Genomic DNA, 19660 nt, shown 5'->3' on the forward strand with positions numbered 1-19660 from the left:
CAGGTTGGATGGGGCTTTGAGCAACCTGGTCTAGCAGAAGGTGTCCCTGACATGGCAGGGGGGTTGGAACTAGATGATCTTTAGGGTCCCTTCCAACTCAAACCGTTCTATGATTCTATGAGGTCTCTTGCTTGGAGGTGGTTTGTGTGTGTATATATATATTACTGCATGAATTTGCTGATGTTTGAGGCTATGTTATTTATACAGGATATGAGAAGGAGGATATGAAAAGAGTAGGCTCCTTGCCTTGCAGATCAGAGAGAGCAGGACGGGTGTAATGACCCTTGAATGGGCTAAAGGGTGGATCCATGCAGAAAAGGTCCTTTAAAGTTTAGACCTGGAGAAAATGCTGAGCTAGATAATATTAGAGGTATAGACTTTTTTTAGTATTTATGGTGTGTCCCACTTTCTTGCAATATGGGGGGGGACCACCTTGTGGTAGAAAATGTGATTACATCGGCAAAGTGAAAGGCATCTCTAATTGAGGACCTTGTTATGGTTTATTAGACGTCCATGAATAGAAAGGGTGATTGGTATCAAGTTAGGGAGCTAAGCAATAATATTAGTGGGTTTTTTCTTGTCTCCCCAAACCCACTTAGAGTCTTGCTGTCTTGTCAAATGGCCTCTGTGGGCAAAAACTGTGTTGCACTGTGAAATGCATTTTGCGTAAAAGTGGCTGTATGCAGACTTGGAAAGGAGCTAAACCGAGCTGGGCAAGTGGTGTTTGCTACCATGCTGTCTGTGGTGTGGCATATTCTGTGTAGAGTGTATTGCATTGTCCTGGTTTTTCAAGAAGTGTCTGCTATTTCTCTTCTTTCATTCCTTTTTTAAATACAGAAATCAAAATGCATAAAGGAATTAAGACCAAGTCTTTAAATGCATAAGTCGACAGGATTGCCATTAAAATCCCTTTGCAGTGTGAACTTGTTCATATTTTACAGGTTGTCTTTTATTAAAGCTATAACTTTTTAATTTTAGTCTGCCTGAATTAACTTTCCTCTGAGAAACTGAATGTCAGAGACAACATTTGTTTCACTTCTTGGTTTATGATTGTGTAGTCTCTTTGTTTGCCTTTTGAAAATAGTACCCTTAAGCTCTTTGGTTTAATTCTGTTGCCACTGAAACACAGGTGAGTAAAATTAAGGTATGCTGAGTTCTTTTGAAATTGTTTTTTCCTTTTGACTCAGAAATGTATTGAAGGTGCGAAGACTGACAGCTTAAAAAACCCAAACCACTAACCAAATGCTGTAAGGTCTGCTCTCACTAGTTGAACATAGTACTGAACTTGCCAGCAAGACATGCAGGATCTAGCACAGTTCTGCAGCCTTTCTTTAAGAAATCTTTAATTTCCTTGCTTACTCGGAATAAGGATTTCAGCTTTGAGCAATATTCTGCATTGGGCTCTGACTTGAATTGAAATACAAAGTTGCATTGTTTTCATGCTTACATCTATTTGAATATTCCAAAATAGTCATTCCAGTTACTCAACATACCCCATGATACTCATGAGGTATCATGCTTTAAGCAGTTACAACTTGCATAGCTCAAGTTTTTATCCACCACTGTTTGTGATCATCCAGTTGGAATTGCAGGGAAACAAAGATAAATATATGTATTGCTACTGTTTATAAAGACAGGCTTCTTTAGGATGTGCGAATGGGCCACAAAGTTTATGTAGTCAAGCATATTTTTAGTTGCTTGGGTGATACTTGTGTGAATAACAACAAAGCATCTTGCTGGGCAAAGATTATTAAACTGAAGAATAGTTTGCAGATGCAGGTTCTGAGTACAGTTACAGAAAATAATCTTAGGTTTCACAAGCCAAATATTTTTAAGAATTGTATTGCTAATAATTTTTACAAGTGGTACTATACTGTTCTGGAAGTGCCTACATAAATATTTTATTAGTAGCTCTGTAACATATTAGATTTCCTTTTGCTGAAAGCATCTGGCAGGGGACACAAGTCTTACTTGAATGAATGTTTTATGCTTAGTATCTTTAAAAAAAATGTAGAGGGAGACTCCTCTCTCTAATGAAACCATCAATTGTGTTTTTGCTTCTACTAGGAAGGTGAAAAATCATAAGCAATTTTTTCCCAAAGAATTGCACTATGAAATATGGGATGGGATAAAGGTTTTATTGGCGTTCGATTCGGCTCACATGCCTTGTGTGCTTGTGGCTTTTCTTCCCATGAATAAGGCTACCATCCCAAGCTTTTGCTAAGCAAGTGCTTCTGTTTCAACATGACATCTTATATTTTGTTCCAAGTTCTATTTTATAGAAGAAAGAACTACTTAATATTTCTAGATTTAAAAAACTCTCTTGGATTCTTTTTGTGTAAAGTCAAGACAATGTTTTAGTACTTAAAGAAGGAATAGTCTAGAGCACTGTTTGCACAAAAGCATGTATTATATTTTTTTAACAATACTGTTTTGTAATTGTTATTTGCTTAAGTGCTAGTGTCTCAGAGTTTTGCAGGACTAAAAATAAACACAAGCTAAATGATAACATCTTACACAAACACACAAAGTTTCTGTGTGTGCCAATGTGCCTATATATCTTAAAACCAAAACGAAACTGAAAAACAAACCCCAAAACATTCACAAGGGGTAGGCTGGAGTGGGATTTCTTGTTCAGATGAGGAATGGAGATGGGGAAAAGACATGTTATGGCTGGGATGTTCTGTGATAGGTGCTGAAGCTATAGAAGACAGAAACCTGTTGAAGGAGTATTTGCAGCTCCCTGTGTGACACTATCTTGGAGGGAAGGATGTTCATTTTGACTTGGGTGTCATATGCTGTTATTAACACCTTCACGATTTGAACGTGTGTGTGTATATCACCAACACATGTACACATTTAACTATGTCCGGTGGGTTGAATTCTAATCTCGTGCTGTGGAGAGCAAAACCAAATGATAGTAGTTTTCACTCTTTATTTTACTTGGTTTGAAACACATGATGTAATTTGCTCATTTTCTTTCTTATTTCACAGCAAATCAGTGATCTGAAAAAAGAGAACTTCAACCTGAAGCTTCGTATATACTTTCTGGAGGAGCGAATGCAGCAGAAGTTTGATGGTCCCACTGAAGAAATATACAAAATCGTATGCATTTAGAACAATTTAATAGAACTATATCTCTTTTTGAAGAGTGTGTTTTGTGGGGAGGTTACCTGTTTTACTGAACTTTTGAGTCTTTTTTTGTTGTTGGAAATTTTGGTATGATAACTTTATTTTATTCTGGCCTAATCCTTTTCAGTAATAACTAAGTTAAAATGACCATTGTAAGGCGTGGAAAAATTAGTTTCAAATGCATGAGTGTCCTTACTTACGGGACAGACTAAGAGATGTTTTGTTTCCAGTAAGTGGTTATGAATCTTCAGTAGTTGTGCTACTGAAATCATATACTGAATGGGTAATAGAAGCAGCAGCATGCTTCTCCTGAATTTGGCATGTAGGTATTCTGCTTTCTACTATCAGGCAGTTCAGTTCACCCCTCTATTCTTTCCTGGGTTTATCACATCAGTACAGCTACTTGGAGGTTGTTTGGGCACTCCAGCTCAAAGTTGCTTCCTTTGAAGCCTGTAGATAAAGTTATATTAGGGTTGTGTATAGTTTCTAGTTTTATTGCTCTAAATTGAAAGAATGCGTATTTGTACAGGATTCAGGAAATCTATTTGATTCCTATGTCATTTTGTAGAACAAACTGATATCTTGTTAAGTTGGAAGAAGGATTTAAGTCAAGTGGTATGTCTTGCGTCCTTGTTATTTTAGGTTTGCAGATGATAGGAAGCAATTCTTATGCCCTTTGGTGGTGCCTGTGTTCTAGAAGGGCATTTTGGTAATGCAGTAGCATGTTATTTATAACTGATGTTTGCATCAGGTCTCTTTCCTGTAATAGGATGGAAACTTAAGTCTGTCTTGATGCTTGTCACAGTATTTAAGTGCATAAATTGATGTTTAGCTAGGTCATGGTTTCAACTGAATATTGCTGATTGGACTTCTGTCCTGGTCTTCTACGCTGGTGTCTGTCTTGTAGTTGCTAATGTATTGAAATAGTATGTCAGCTTGCAGGCAAAGTAGTTCTTTGTACAATGTGTGCTTATGTCATGTAGTTTTCTCAGGCTGTAATGAAATAATTTAAAGATTATTAAAAACATCGATAGTTGATACAATCAGGCTTTTAAAAGAAAACAAAAAGAAAATACCTCATAGCTCAAAGAAAAACCATGCATGGAAGCCCTAGAAACTCCCAAGTTGATCTGCAGTACTCCCCGTTATAGTAGTTAAGTGTGTGTAGGGGATTTGTATTGCTTGAATACAATGGTCCTAAATGCTTTTTGAGATTTTAGAAAGTCTTGAACCTTGCAAAATATGTCCTTTAAAAGCTAAATGTCTCTAGGCTATTCTTAGCCCAATGACACTTTATATTTGCTGGTCCAAGCAAAAAGTAATCTATGCATTGCCAATAACTTTTGGGTAGTGTGACCTCTGAATTCTTTCCAGACACTTTCATTCTTTTGTCCTAGAACATTGAGCTGAAAGTTGAGATAGAAAGTCTGAAGCGTGATCTGCAGGAGAGGGAGAAACTACTCATCAAAGCCTCGTAAGTACCAGTATATTTCTTGATGTCTGTTACTTAGGATTTCCAAGATCTTGCTTCTATTTGGTTTTTTTTCCTAATGTTTTAGGAATATGAGGATCCCAAAGTAGTATTTTAAGGGCACTTACATAGAAATTGCTTCATTCGTTACAGAAATTATATGTGTGAATTCTTAAATGCACAATGGTGTTAATGTAGTTATACTGGATGGTGCAGCTTTGATATTATCCTTCATTCTACTGTATTTTTCAGATAAATAAATGACTCCCTATTTGGGAATGGCTTGGCATTCCTATTGTAGAAGTTAAGCTAAGAGCTTAATTGTCTCAACAGGTGAAGAGGTGGACTTTTTTTTTTTTTTACAGCACTGGATTGAGAAGATATTACACAAAACGCTTCTCAGTAAGGCTGAGAAAACAGAACTAATCTAGAATGAGTCTTCTGGTTTTTAATGATACAAAAATGAATACACTTAAAATTCTTGCTTTTCTGTTAGAACCTGTTTTATGAATAAATATTACTTATTTAAAAATTACATAGTGCTACATTGTCTTATGGCGTGGGCAAGATGGAATATGCTTTGGGGAGGGAATGGATGACTGTAGGGCTGACAATAGTGTGTTAAACTTCTTCCTTCTAGATGTCTGGTTCAAAACTAATCCAGGCTGGCAATGACTGACAGCTACTGACTGCTACATGAGCCTCAGTTTCAATGGAATTTTCTTTGTGTGGCCTACCTCACATGGCATTGAATTGTTACCAATTAGCCTTTTTTCAGTAGTTCAAAGAGGCCCAGTTTCAAGTAGATCCTGAGGACCAGATTAATTTTTCGTTTGTTCTCTCCAGGTAGCTGTCAAGGGGTATTGCTGGGCTTTGAATGGAACCTTGCACAAGTTCATAGTAGGAAGGAAAATTTAGGTAGAAATCATAAACAAGTGGTCATCCTTTAGTTTAGTAAGGAAGCACTGGCTGTTCTTTTCTTACAAGGTATTAACAATTACTGAAAAAGCAATTGGAGAGATCTCAGCAGCTATGTATCTTCAGTTTATTCCAATGCTGCTTTCTGTAGAAAATACGACTCTATCAAAGGCTTGATACTGTATTTGGAAGCTTTAAAAATGTGAAGGAAATATTGCACATTTTCGTCACACATATAAAGTCCTTGCTTATCCACTGTGACAAGGCTTGTGTGTGGAACTCTCAGATTATACCACCAAAATTGCTATATAGTGTGTAGAAGTTTGTATTTAAAAGTGACAAGCAGGTACAGATAAAGTGGAAAATACTTGCTTGTGCGTAGTCTATCAGCCACTCGCACTTTCAATGTTTTCCACTTTGATATGCAATGGGATTTTCATCTATATTATGGTGTTTCAGTAAAGCAGTTGAAAGCTTGGCCCAGGGCGGTGATGCTGAAATACAGCGTGTGAAAGAAGAGGCACAAAAGAAGATGCAAGAAATGGAAGAAACCCTGACTAGCAGAATAAACTTTCTGGAAGAGGTGAGTGGCTGAAACTGAAGGAATAGTTAGAAATCAGTACTGTTTTTGTACTATTGTCTGAGATTTGATACTGTGATCTACCTATATTTTCAAAATCATTTCAGCTTTCCTGGAAAAATAGCCAGTTCAAAACCAGAAAAAAAAAAAAAAGCAAAATACTGCCCCCCCCAAAAAAACCAAACCCAAACAAACCCCAAACAAAAAAACAACCAAACCCAAATCCCAAAACCCCAACCAATGAAAGGGAAGGTGATTTTTTAGCTGCTCTTGAAATATCAAATACAAGGATAGCAGTTCTTCAGGAAATTCATATCTATTCGTGGTATTTAGGTACTTTCAGCACAAAGCTTTGATTCCTGAATTCCAGTGTGAGGAGGCTATGTTTTCAGAACCTGCAATCTCTGTTCAGAGGAAGAGGGGCTGGATTTTGAAAACTTTTACTAATAAGGTCTAGGCTTCATAAATAGCTGAAACCACTCTGTAAGCACTCCTGTCATTTCCCATCTTTATGTGGGCCCTCAGTATTGCAGTATAAATCAGAGATTCTGTGGCTTTCTGTGTCTCCACTCTTGTGTGTTCATCGTAGGCTGAGAGGCCACCTACTTATGGCAGCTTCTGGGTAGGTGAACCAGTGGTCGCTTCCCCATGTTCTGTCTGCATGCCTTACACTCTGTTGTTAGATTGACCTTTATCTGCCAAATATTGTTGGCTTCCGCTGTCGCTGTATCACCTTTTTGCGTAACATTCTCCTGTTCCACAGGGTTATTCTTAACAGTGTCTTTTTTAATTCCTTGCAGTCTGTGGTTGAGACAGTTTATTCCTGTATTTATTGCTGAGCCATTGTTTGTATCTTTACAGGGGAATTGCTTCACGTTTTCATCATTTTGTAGTGTAAAGGCAAAAAAAAAAAATTTCTTTGTATGAATAACACGCTTCCTCAGAAGAAAGGAGAAGTTCAGCTTCTTGTAAAGAACAAATTTGATATTGAATGGTCTGTGCTGGAAATGTTTGTGTCAAGTTCTAGAAATACATAAGCTCATGATTGTTTTGCATCATTGACTGTACACACTTATCTGGAGGTGTGGGATTTTGCAGCTGTGTTTGTGAGGGGGATAGATGTCTGGTGCTCTTTCTGTAAGTAAATAGAAGTAGCACAAGTGGATATATTCCAGTATTTGCTTTCCCATCCCTAAAGACTGAATTGGTCATGAAAGGTATTGGTATCAGTCTCCTGGTGGTATTTTCTATCGGGATGATTTAGCAGCATTCATAAAGCAGTGAGCTCCTTCGAGGAGGAGGAGGGGGGAATCTCCATGACCTTTTTTTCAGTTTAGTGGAACTGGGATTTCTCAAAGCATTCTTTGTACTATTGGATAGGTAGAGAAGTTCCTAAATTATTTATTCTGTACCAAAACAGCCAGTCAGACTGATGTTTCCCAGATCTGACAGGTAGAAGGGCAAATATTTTAATCTCATGGTGATATACTATTTTCTGTAGCCTGAAGATAGTGTTGGCCTCTGACATTAATTTTATTATGCTTACAAATGTAAACACTGCTGAGTAGTATTAGTCACTTGTTTACGTAGCACCATATAATTATGTAGATCCAGGTAACGCTAACAAAGATTAATTTCCTTCAGAGTTTTTGATTGAAAGATGAATGCTGGCAGAATAGCTTTTCAGGTGAGGGGTTGAGTGGTGAAGTCTAGTGGTGAAGGACCTTTTCCTCACCCTCCCCCAAAGAGATATGCTTTTTAGTATAGACTTTAAAGAGAGAGGGGAATTACTTGTTAGGCTACAAGGAGGCTTTTATTTCATAGAAAGCAAAATTCAGTGAGCACAGGAGGGCAGCTTACAATATAAAAATGAAGATCTGAAACAAATTTCATGTCATGTATGACAGTGTGTTGTTTTGGTGTTCCCCGTCTCCATGAGTTGGGTCACCTAGAGGAAGTTGACTGGAATCTCTGGGTGTTATCTCTGTTTCCATTACTGTTCAAGAGAAAAATGTCTGGTTCGTACTTTATCAGTTCTTGCAAAATATTATAAATGATGTTGGGAAGAATTCCAATTAGCTACAGCGAGCCTGTGAATATTAATTTAATCTCTGATTGAATAAAACCCCCCTTCTTTAACCTCTTTAATTTAAGTGTAGCTATTCATTATGATAGTGGGAGGACAGTGGGACAAAGCCAAATTATAATAGCTAAATCTAAAGCCATAGCAGAGGGGCACTTTTTTTTCCAGTTCTGCTATCAGTTAGGGTATTTGTTTTATTTCTTTGAGACAAACTTCCCTTCTTTATGTACCACAGAAAGTGGAAATGCAGACACAGAGTTCAGAAGTGTTTGCGAAGCGCTTGAAGTACTCGGTAAAAGTTGCTAAATTAAACATACCAACATATGTTTGGTAGAAGAAACTTCAATATGTAAGAAGTTTTGTGAGCATTTTGTTCTTATAGGCATCGGGATTGTGTGTCTTAATTACAGAATCTTAAAGCTGCCCAAGAAGATGTGGAAAAAGCCATTGTGATCACGGAGAAGGAGAAAGCTCTGAGAATAGCTGCTGAGCAGAAACTTTCTTCAATTATGAATGCCCCTGCAGAGGATGTGGATATGATTACAGGAGCTGAGAAGGACAGGTCAGAACTCTTGCCGGTGATGTTTTTAACTACTGGAATTCTTTATTGTTAAAGTGTGAAGAGTTGACATGGATGTAGGTTTTAATAGTTTGATCCTACCCTCAGATAAATGAGTGAGTGTTACTGGCCATCTTATCTATTCAGCTATTAAATGAATAGCAACACAGCAGCTAGTTTACATGCTGCATGATAGCAAAATCATATTTAAAAGTTGTCTGAAAGTGTAAAAGGATCAGTATGCATGTGACATGAGCATGTCCTACTTTAAAGCGTCTTTGTAACTGTGCTGACTTACTTCCTGCTTGCGCTTTCTTGAACCATTGCTGAATAGAACTTGACTCTACCATTTGTGTTCATTTGCTGCTTTCATGGTGTTTATGTACTCTTCAGTCCCAGTGATGTATCTGTTGAGGTTGGTAAATATAATGGAAGGAGAAACATAGTGTGTTTCAGCTTCATGGTTTTGATTGATTGTGCTTTGCAAAGCACTGGCTTTGCTTTGTTTGGCAGGTAGTTGGAAGAGTGTGTGAGTTGTTCAATAACTTTAGGTGGGGAAAATGTATAAACTCAAATCTCAATAGTTTGCAGGATTTTTTTTTTTTTTTTTAGGTATGTAGGGTAAAACACATGTCTGGCAAGCCTTCCAGTAAAGCTTAGTTAGTTTGAGGATGTGAGCCCAGAGTGAAGATCAAAAGACTGTTATGATTCCTTATACTTTGGAGTATCCTTTCCTGTCAGTTTGTGACTGAACCCTGCAGGTAACTGCTCTGTGAGTAACTGTGTAATTGGTCTACCCTGGTAATAGAAAGTTATGTTGGCCTGAGGCTTTCATTTCATAGGTTTTATATTACAGTAGGACCAAAGCAAGGTTTGCAGTGTTTTCCAGACAGTTTTTGTAAAAGCATACAGATTGAAAACTGCAAATCTGAAATCTACAGTGGCATAAAAATTATACGATGGTAATTATAACCTGGCTCTCAAGTTATCTCCTTCCTTTACCCTTTCTCTTTCCTGTCTTCCTTTTTCTGCTAGTCATCTGTGTGAACACAGATGCTCTCCTGAGTGACTTGAGCTGGGAAGGAGTTATAAAACCAGTCCCTTTCAGAGGTGCTTTAGTTGCCAGCTCTATAACTTGTGTGAAAACGGTGCTTAAAGCGTGGAAACATATTGTCAGGATTGGATCACTACAGTGGACTGAAGGCTGTGTGGAGTATGACAAAGAATGTCTGGTGTGTTCCCCCCTCCGCCAGCCCTGTGATCTAGTGTTAGCAGGATCTTCTACAATTACATGCTGGTAGATCGGTGTAAGTCATCACAGGACCACAAAATCATAGTGCTAATGGAAGAAGAGAATATTTGACTTCTTGAAGTGAATCAAATATTAATGTGCAGTGCGTTAAACTTGTGTGGGAGTAGCAAGCACATCTGGAATTCATATTCTGTTAAAAAGATACTTTCACCATCTAGGCTACAAAATACTAAGAGCATCACAACTGGCATCTTAAAAAAAACCCCAAACTTTCTGGCATATAACCCTTATGTCTGTCAGAAAACTCAAGCTTTGTTGTTTTTATCAGTTGGAATACTGGAAGTGTCAAGATGTGTATTGACCAAAGAAGGTAGCGCTGACCTAACTTTTTTGTTGTGCTTATGTGAAATGAGAACCAGCTTAGGTACAAGTATAAATGAAACTAGATGCGTGAGGGACACTTAGTGATGGCACGTACAGATACGGTGTTGTATGTGCTAAGAAGTGAAATAGATTGATAGGCTTTTTGTGTGTGCTATAAAGGACAATGTGACTAAAATATTGAAGCTTAAGTGTTGACACTTGAAATGGTACTGGAGGAAAGTAAGAATGAGCGCTTTGCAGATAGCTCAACTCTGTTGCTTGCTTGAAAGGTACAGCACCTTCTCTGGTTTCTCTGGTGGGAGAAGAGGTTGCGAAACTACTGCCCTAAGTTTTACACGTATTGTCTGGAATCTTCACCTAGGAAAGTTGTCTGCAAGATTTATTGCAATGGCTGGAGAATTGGTGGTAGATGATGCAAGATTAATATTAAAAATCTTATAATTTTAGACTTATAGAGCAACTGAATCTGTCATTGAAAAGTAAAGAAGCTATAATTCAACACCTTGAAGAGGAAAAGTCTCAAAGTGGATCTTATGATGGGAACTTATCGGCAGAAAAAATCAGAGAACTTACCATTGCTTTGAGGCATGAAAAAGATAGTGAGATAGAGGTGAGGAAACTGACTGAACAGTTATATGTTATAAATCTCATGTGGTATAGGATTTTAAAGGATTCGTGCATGACGTTATGTGAGTGACTTCAGCCAATTTTTTAAAATATTCTCCACAGTTATTCCCTCCCTCCCTTCTCCATTTCCTAACGTTCATTGGTTATATTGTGGTTTGGTGGTCAATATTCATCCTTGTTATCCATGCTTACCATTCACTCAATGAGTGGTCATGTTTCCCATTGATTTTATGCCTGTGTTATAGGTACTGTGCTTTACAAATTGCTTTACAGAAGTTTATATAAAAAAATGTTAGATGTTAATAGATCCCTCAACAGCTGACATAATTTCTATAGAAGTTAAGAATGTGACTTGAGAGTTTATTTTTGGGAGCTATCTCTACTGTTATGGTCTGGAGAAAAAGCTGTGGAAGGGAGGCAGGCATAAAAAAAATCTCTTGAAATAAAGTGGAAGTCTAGCCTTTAGCTTACAGAAGGTGCTAGGAGTCAGTCTTTTATTTCAACTGGCTCTTAAACAGAAAGATAGATATCCTGAAACCTGCAATGTGGAAACAGGTCTTAAGGCATGTTGTCTTCCCACCACACCCCTTAAATTAAGCTGGCAGAATTAAGAAAAGTAATCATGGAGGCTGTCATGCTGCTTAGAAATTTTCTTCCCTTTTGTTTTGGAACTTAATATTGATCAGTACCTATACACTTTTTTGTTTATGTCAAGAATAGACAAGAGAACCTTCTACAATTGGACTGATTAGTGGAGTTAAAAGTTTTCAGTTCTGGGTCTTCTTGCAGTTAAATCAATATGTGTCAGGAAGAACTACCCTGGTTTCACAAGAGTATTTGTGTGTCAAGGTGAAAACAGGGTCATCTTTAATCATTTCATAGGAGGTGGATAGACTGTATGATCATTTTGGGATGCAGAATTGGAGAAAAAAATCTGATGAATACCTTTGCACAACTCTGTTTTTATATATGGTTACTTTTAAAAAAAAAAAAAAAAAATCTGTATCCTCCCTAAGGAAAAGTGCTAATTAAAATCTCCCTTGATAAAAGCATCTTTCTGACATAGATAAATGTCACATAAAAATGCATTTTTATTAACTCAGCAAGTACAGTTGTCCTGTCTCATGGAAGAACATGTGTGGGTTTTTTGGTATGGTTTTTTTTGTTTTGTTTTTTTCTTAATTGGGACAGGCTCATACTGTGCCCAGGTAGATTTGTAGACTTCAAGGAAGCAACTGATTCAATATATTCCTACCAAAAGGTGTATACTAAGTTGTTTTTCATTTTGGGTTACCCCGCCCAAGGTTTTTAAGCTCATTTTGCTTCATTTTAATGCTTAATGAGTTACATTTGTATTTAGAATGAATTATTTAGTTGACTGTAACAACTGTTCTTTTCTTATAGGCTATTAGAATGGAGCTTAAAAATGAAAGAAATTCCTTTGAAAAAAAAATTCAGGTAAGTTCTGGTTTTGTTTCTGTTTCTTCAACCACTTACAGTGCATGTTGGCACCTTTTCTGTTATGCAACCATAGATGCAGAGAGGCCTTGACTCGAAAGGAAGCAAAGCAAGTCCTCTGGTAAATTCTCTTTTATGTTAGATGACAGAAAGGCTCACCTTGTTTTTGAAGCAAATTTCACTAAAGCTGATAGGCACACTCATCAAATATTGAAGCTGATACTCATGGCCAGCACATGAGATTAGGCTTCTTATACTATATTCCAGGCACATCTTTAAGATGATGACTTGCATTTTGGAACTATATTTTATGTTAGTAATCTGAGTAATAAGATATAAGAACTCTGAGAGAATGTACTTATTAATGTGCAGTTATAGTATCTCTTAGTGGGAAGTTAATGCAACTTTCACATAATCTAATTTAGTCACTTCAAGAAGAGCTACAAGAGAGAGAAAATGAGCTTGCTGTAGAAAAGAAGAATGGTTTGAAAAGGGATAAAACCATTCAAGGGCTAACTGTTGCATTAAAAGCAAAGGAAAAAGAGGTATGATGATTATGATCTTGCTGGTTTGTTGAACTATCACTGGGAGGAAAATGTGTGCATTGTGTATGTGGCAAGGGTTGACTGATCTCACTGTAACCATTAGGAGGCTTCTAGTGGGTCCTTAATCACTGCTGTCATATCTGTAAGCAGCTCTGTTTATCTAGAGTTTTGGGTCTTGGACTGGAGGAGAGAGGAAAAAGGGACTTAACTGATACTTTCTCCCTTAAGAACTGTTTTCAGTTATGCAGTGATTTTTATCAGCTCTGAGCACCACTTAAAAGGTACGAGAAGCATTTTATGTTGTTAAGTGGAGCTGTCATAAAGACAGCTAAAATAGGAGAGGTCAACGTCAGCTGAAATTCAGATTTTGTGGACGAATGGGAAATATTGAACTTGAGTGATAGGCAATCTAGTGAGTGTTGTATAAGAAGAATTTCTTTATGCAAGATTTATTATGATGTATTTGGTGGTTTTGTTCTTTAAAGTATTTGTTTTGTGTAGTTGGATGAATGGATAATGAGATGGGATAGCTATTACTGAATCACCATCCCTTGGAAATAACTCTTTCTACATAGTATTCATTTTACTTTACTTAAAGAATGAGGAGCTTGGTTCTGAAATTGAAGATCTAAATGCTTCATTGGCTAAGGCAAGAGAGGCAACTCACAAAGCACACATCCAAAAATTCAAGGTAAGAAGCAAGCAGTTAATGTGGCTTCCCCATCCCTGCTCCTTCCTTCTCCATAATTCCACACAGCGAGTAGTGCTTTGTATCTAAAAGCAGAGGAATGCAAATTAATTTAAAATGTTGTTTAAAGTGTTTAATTTTTCTTACTTTGAAAAAAGTTTCCCAAATGAAATTATTTAAATGATAGTGTTAAAATGTCAGATTACTTATCTTGTTTGTTGAGGTTTTTTTTTTCTTCTATAACAACTGAGAATTATTAAGGGAGACGTGTAAAACCAAAATGAGTTAAAAATAAAGACACAAATAGTTGTGGAGCTGAGATGATATTGAGCTTTCTTTGTTGACCCAAGAATGTTTTGGTTTTTCTTCCAAAGGTATGGTAACAGCACATTCTTCATGTTAGCAGAGTTGAACTGGGTATGAGACACTTGTTTGGATTTATTTATAATAAATGTGAAACCACTGTTTATAACATAGTGGAGTGTTGTTTGTGAAAATGTGATTTAGTAATGCTTTCATGTGTGTGGAGGAGAAGAGACTTTATGATGATAATTTATGCATTATATAGGTCTTAAAATATAAAATGGGAGAAAGTAAGAATTTGATATTAAAATAGACAACATAATGTCTCTTGTAATATTTTCAAACTCATCTAAAACTAAGTCTGATAAAACTAACTAATACTGATCAGAGGCAGTGATGAATCTTCCATTATGATGTTTGTTCATCCGCTTGGTCTGTTAGCTCAGCAGGAATGGAAGAGGTTGATGTGCTTGCCTCCGAAGTACACACGCTTAAAGCTTTTGTGACTGACTGTACTGTTTTTTGATTTCAGAGTCTAATGGAGTAGTAATGTTTAGTTCTCGCAGAGTACCTCCATTTCTTCAAAAGCCATTTATTTTACTGAAGCCCAAATTTTAAGTGTGCTTTGTTGAGAAAAGTATATCCTGTTTATTCTTCAGGTCATTTTGGCCTGTGTGTGAATCTATAGCTTATGTTTGCTTTTACGTACCATGGGAGTCCTGCTCTGAAATATTACTCTAATTTTAACCCTTTCATTTTTATGAGAGCTTGATTATTTTTGAAAAGTTCTAGGTTTAAGAAGTGTGCAACTAATCCCTCCTGTCCACAGAATCCATATTGCATGGTGGGTGACAGAGCAAGCCTTTCTCCTCATTATTCTGCTACTTAGCTACAAACTTGAGTTGAAGGCAGTTCTCTGTGAGTAGATCATGCTGCATAGCCCACTGCTGTCATCTGTGTTGTGAACTTCGAGGCCAGTTGTAACAGTATGTGATGGGGAAGAACACAAATCAGACTTGCTATTTCATATAAAAAAATATGCTTATGACTTGGTAACTACTTGACCTAGTCTGGATTCAAACTGACCCAAAAGTAGAAAGCTTTATGTAATAAGAGCTTTGGGAACCAATAATAATATGATTTAATTTGCACTATGGAGTCCTTTGCAGGTCAACCATTACGTAGTTCTTAGATAACTAAGACTTTGTTATCCTGCGCTGGATGCAGTTGAAAGCTGTTATATTAGTTGAGAAAATTTTCAGTGTAACGGTTTCCCTGTTGTGTGAGTAACTGTCATTTCACTGTATTTTTTGCATCACAATTTTGAAGTACTGGAAAGAGGTGCAGGGGAGTGGATTTGGATGGAACAGGGGTAAAGACTTCAAGTCTTTACAAAATACCCTTACAGACCTTGAATGTTGCTTTATGTTTCAGGGTGCTGAGGATTATCAAGCTCTCTTGATGGAAAAAGAGACCCTCTTAGCAGAGCTGCGTTCGGAAAACCTTACAAAGGATGCCGAGAATCGTAAACTACAAAGGAGGATTAAAAGGACCGATCAAGAGCTAAATGATTTGAATTTAGAAAGAGAGAAAATGGAGAAGGAGCTGGATGAAGCACAACTACAGAAGAGCAGAAGTGACAAAACCATTAATGTTATTATCACTTTTTTCCTTTATTTCATACAGTTTAAAAATAATTTAGCACTTCTAGCATGTCCTTTTCTAACAAATTTAGTTCTTTAATTTGAATAATTTTTGGAAAGGTAAATGCATTTGCCTAAAGCCAGTGTTCAAAAGAATGTGGCCAAGAAGATTGAGGAAATTCTGGCACATAGTCTGCACAGAAAAATATTTAAAAATAAATATAATTTTGATAGTCTTGGGTCCTAGAAAAAATCATTAGCCTTTGTAAGTGGTAAATGGTTACTCTTGGTTTCAGTTTTTCTAATGGGAGGAGCTGAACATGCATGACTGTACTTTTTATATTTCTGCTGTATTTGTCTTGTTATGTGTCTATAAGTTATCTTAAATTACACTACTTTTAAATTTAACTTTCTTTTAAGTTCTAATGCAGAACAGGAGTAAGTAGCCAGTTGTTGCAACTTTAAGCCAAACTTCAGCTTGCTTTTTGCTATCATAGCAGGGTCACTGTAAAGGCTGTATACTTAATAATTTCTGCTTGTAAAATTCCCAAAGCACAGGATTAGTTGATCACAATTTAACATAAAAATGATGTACTGTATCTGTTCATTAATTTTGTTGCTTCATATTCTGTTTAGGGTTTTTTACCTTGCTGTAGGCGTTTAGATAAGCACTTCTGCTTCCAGCATGCACAGCTCATGCAACAAAGTGAATGATCCAGTTTCTTCTTTTCTTCCTTTGAAAAAAGGATGCACCTTCTGCTGAGTGTTTGACATAAAATGTACTTTTCACCTGTATGACCCGTCACATGGATTTTTCTAAAGTCTTCTCACCATTGCTTCCATTAGGGGAGCATTTACATAAAGAGTAGAGTTCTGCCTGCATGCAAAGTCTGTTCCTCTTCAGTTAGGGATTAATCTCCTGCTATATTAAATTACATAAAAGATTAAATGAGCTTGTCTGTATTCAGTGGATGTTTTGGTTCAATTATTAAGTGAGGATCTTAATAAAGCAGGTATATGTGGAAATTGCTGTTCCTGCAATATCACTTAAAACCAGTAGAGGGTTCTCTTTACCTACAAACAAATAAGTTGTTCTCCCCCATCTCCTGCCCCCAATTTAACTTGCATTTTTAGTCGATTGTCAGCTGTGGTTAGGCTGCTGTCACAAAGTCTCTATCTTTGGTGTGCTTTGAAATTTCTTCAGGGTGTTGAGGTTAAGGAGAGAAAGAACAGATTGCTTCTGTCAGTAAAACAGCCACAAAGAACATATTTTATTGATTTAAAGTATTTTATATTTAACTGTCTTCTCTATTCAGAACTTTTTTCATCTTTCAGGGGAGCTACAATATAACTCTGTATAGGAAAGACAGGAAAGACAGGACTGAGTAGGGAGTTGCCAGGCGATTCAAAGTTACTTGTATTACAGAAGCCTATTTGACTCCATTATGCTCAGGTTTTTCATGTAAATGACTAGCTCCTTGGGGAAAGCATTCCTGCCAAAAGATGAGCAGTCTTATAAAAATTATATCCCTAACCTATTTCCTGCTCCTTGCAGAACAGCTGCTTCAATTTCAAAGTTGCTAGTACATTTGGATATAGCAACATTGCCTGTGAAATGTTGCCCATTAAGTAGTAGATATGTGGGAGTAAAAAAAATATGCTGTGATATTTTGCTCTTTGACAAACAGAAAACCACTTCAGTGATCTGATGCAAACTTTTTATGAGACAGCCTTAAAAATTCTGTTCTATTTATGCCCCAAGATACCTATTTATCAGTGTTTCTATTTTGTTAGAATAAAACTAGCAACAATGTGCGTAAACTGTAGAAAATGCCCTCAACATATGTAATGAACTGCTGTCTTAGCTCTTCACTCCCAGGGAAATTTTCAATGACTTTTCATATACTGGAATTGGGATGATCCAAATTTTTGCATATATCTGTTTTTTAAAAAAACAACAAAAACCTTAGAGATCCAGAAAAAGTACTTCTGCCCCTGTTGTAAACCCAGTTTGTCTGGAGAGGAGTTGGGCACTACTGTCCTGGGATGGAAGAAGGTTAAACTAAGTTAAGACTGCTACAGGTGAGCTGATCATCCAAATCACAGTGCCCAGTATGAGGAGTCTTCTGGAGCAATGGGCGTAGATGTTCTTGAATGATGTCCCTGCCTCAGGGTGGGTGGGTGCCCTGGCTTTTTCCTAGGTCAACTTTAAAAGCAAACCCTCTCAGTTCTAACCTTTCCAGAAGCTGCTGTTAAGCAGTAGTTCAGCATCACTTTTTAAGCTCTTTGAAACAAGAAACTTCGGGTGTATATTCTTATGTACAATTGATGAGGAAACAACATCAACTCATCCTTAATGTTGCTTGTGTCCACCATGTTACTATGTCTATAACAGATTCAGTGCTTCTTGATCGAAGAGTTTGTTCAAATTTACATGATTAAACACTTTTAAGTATCCATTCTCTCTCCAGGCCTAAATGTAGACAATTAGAGTGTATTTACTAGGTATTCATGTTTGATCAGTTGGTTGGGGAAATGCAGAATAACTCATTAGGCAGAATTTATTATTTAGTCTTCCTACCTCTAGTTTAGCCCGAGAGGGAGGTTTTGGAGCTTCACAACTTAATTATTCACCAACCTGTTTTCCATCTGACAAGGAGGGGGAGGCATTTGCTTCAGTCTTCTACATTATAGTGTTTCACATTCATTTTTCTTAGTTCAACTGTCATTAATCATAGGACAGTCCCTTGGGAAAAAGGTTGGCAGAGGGAATTGCAAAGTTTATGCTCCAAGAGCTGTAGGTACTATATTATCCTTGCAACTCAATGTATAGAAACCAATAGATTTTCTCCCAGACAATTTGAGTGGTCAATGAGTTCAAGCAACCTGCTATAGTGATGGATAGTTTTGTGTGTTACAGAATTTTAGCTCGTGCAAAGAAGATAATTCTCAGTCTCAACTCTAGCTTGTTTTGGAAAGGGTTTAGGGAACTCTGGGGGCAGAAATAGTAGAGGCAAAGTATCTCTTTGCAAATCTCTCGCAGGCTTTTTTACTTGTTCCACAATTGTTTGCCTTGGCAGTCTACCTCTTTCCATAAACCTAGCAGTAATATTTGAGCTGCTTTAGAGGCAGAATAGTTTCTGTACCTGACAAGTATTGTACACAAAGATGGCTGAGATTAGATAATAGGGGGTGTAGTAGTCTTATTGCAGCAGTGTCTTTTCTATCTGTGTGTGCCTATCATCTTTTCTTCTTAAAGCTGTTCATGGTGTTCATAAAGAGAAGTTGCAGAGTATTGGTCACTTGAAGTTATAGGACAGGTCAAAAGTGTTCCTTTGACGCTTAGTTACCTAATGGGTAATGTATTCACTTAAAGCCTCTCAGTAATGTAATAGTTTAAAAACAATGTAAAAATAGAAAGCCAAGGGTGAACTTTGCAATGCAATGAAAATCATAACACTGCAGTTGATCCTTTGCTTCCAGTTTGTGTGTTATATCTGAACAGGCTTAATGTGACCCACTTGAAGCTGAAAGACTTTGCAGTTATCAGACCGTTACACTACTTCCAAAAGACCTGCACTACACTGCAGTTTATATTTATAGTTAGTAGTTAGGAAGAAATAGAAACATATTTGAGAGAGGAAACTTGGACCTGATTCTACAGTTCTTCAGTTTTCTTAGTCAAGGAAGTAGTTCTTTTGGTCCTGAAAAAATTACCTTTATTAGTTTGCAGAACTGAAGCCCAAGCTTAATCATTCTTTGAAAATGAATAACATTTGAGGGTTTTTTTGGGAGCTATTAGGGATTTCTTAGCTGAATCCTGGTAATGAAGCTAAAATTAAGCAAGTAAACCAAAAGGCATTGTAAATGACAATTTGTATTTAATGTGCAAAATAAACAGAAGTAAAACTGAAGTAGTAAAATGATGTTAAGGGTTTGATGTGAACCTGCATGAAGCAAGGTAATTAAGTCAAGAAAAGGACATAAAACAGTTTGTAAAGAGATTGCAATTAAAGT

The 19660-nt window shown here is 36.9% G+C and overlaps 1 protein-coding gene across 5 annotated transcripts in view; it reads left to right on the top strand.

Moving 5' to 3' along the window:
- Positions 1-19660, top strand: part of CDK5RAP2 (CDK5 regulatory subunit associated protein 2) — an 84903-nt gene that overhangs the window by 4210 nt on the left and 61033 nt on the right. For 3 of the 5 annotated variants that reach the window (XM_052814561.1, XM_052814559.1, XM_052814560.1), the window contains exons 4-12: positions 2995-3105; positions 4530-4606; positions 5981-6104; positions 8595-8746; positions 10827-10989; positions 12411-12464; positions 12890-13009; positions 13608-13700; positions 15435-15653. In XM_052814561.1, coding sequence (XP_052670521.1) covers positions 2995-3105; positions 4530-4606; positions 5981-6104; positions 8595-8746; positions 10827-10989; positions 12411-12464; positions 12890-13009; positions 13608-13700; positions 15435-15653 — 1113 coding nt within the window. Of the gene's footprint in view, positions 1-2994; positions 3106-4529; positions 4607-5980; positions 6105-8594; positions 8747-10826; positions 10990-12410; positions 12465-12889; positions 13010-13607; positions 13701-14829; positions 14919-15434; positions 15654-19660 lie in introns of those variants that run through there. The other 2 variants (XM_052814562.1, XM_052814563.1) reach the window with 2 other exon arrangements.

Source organism: Harpia harpyja, chromosome 19, assembly GCF_026419915.1.
Source record: "Harpia harpyja isolate bHarHar1 chromosome 19, bHarHar1 primary haplotype, whole genome shotgun sequence".
In the NCBI taxonomy this organism is placed as follows: Eukaryota; Metazoa; Chordata; class Aves; order Accipitriformes; family Accipitridae; genus Harpia; species Harpia harpyja.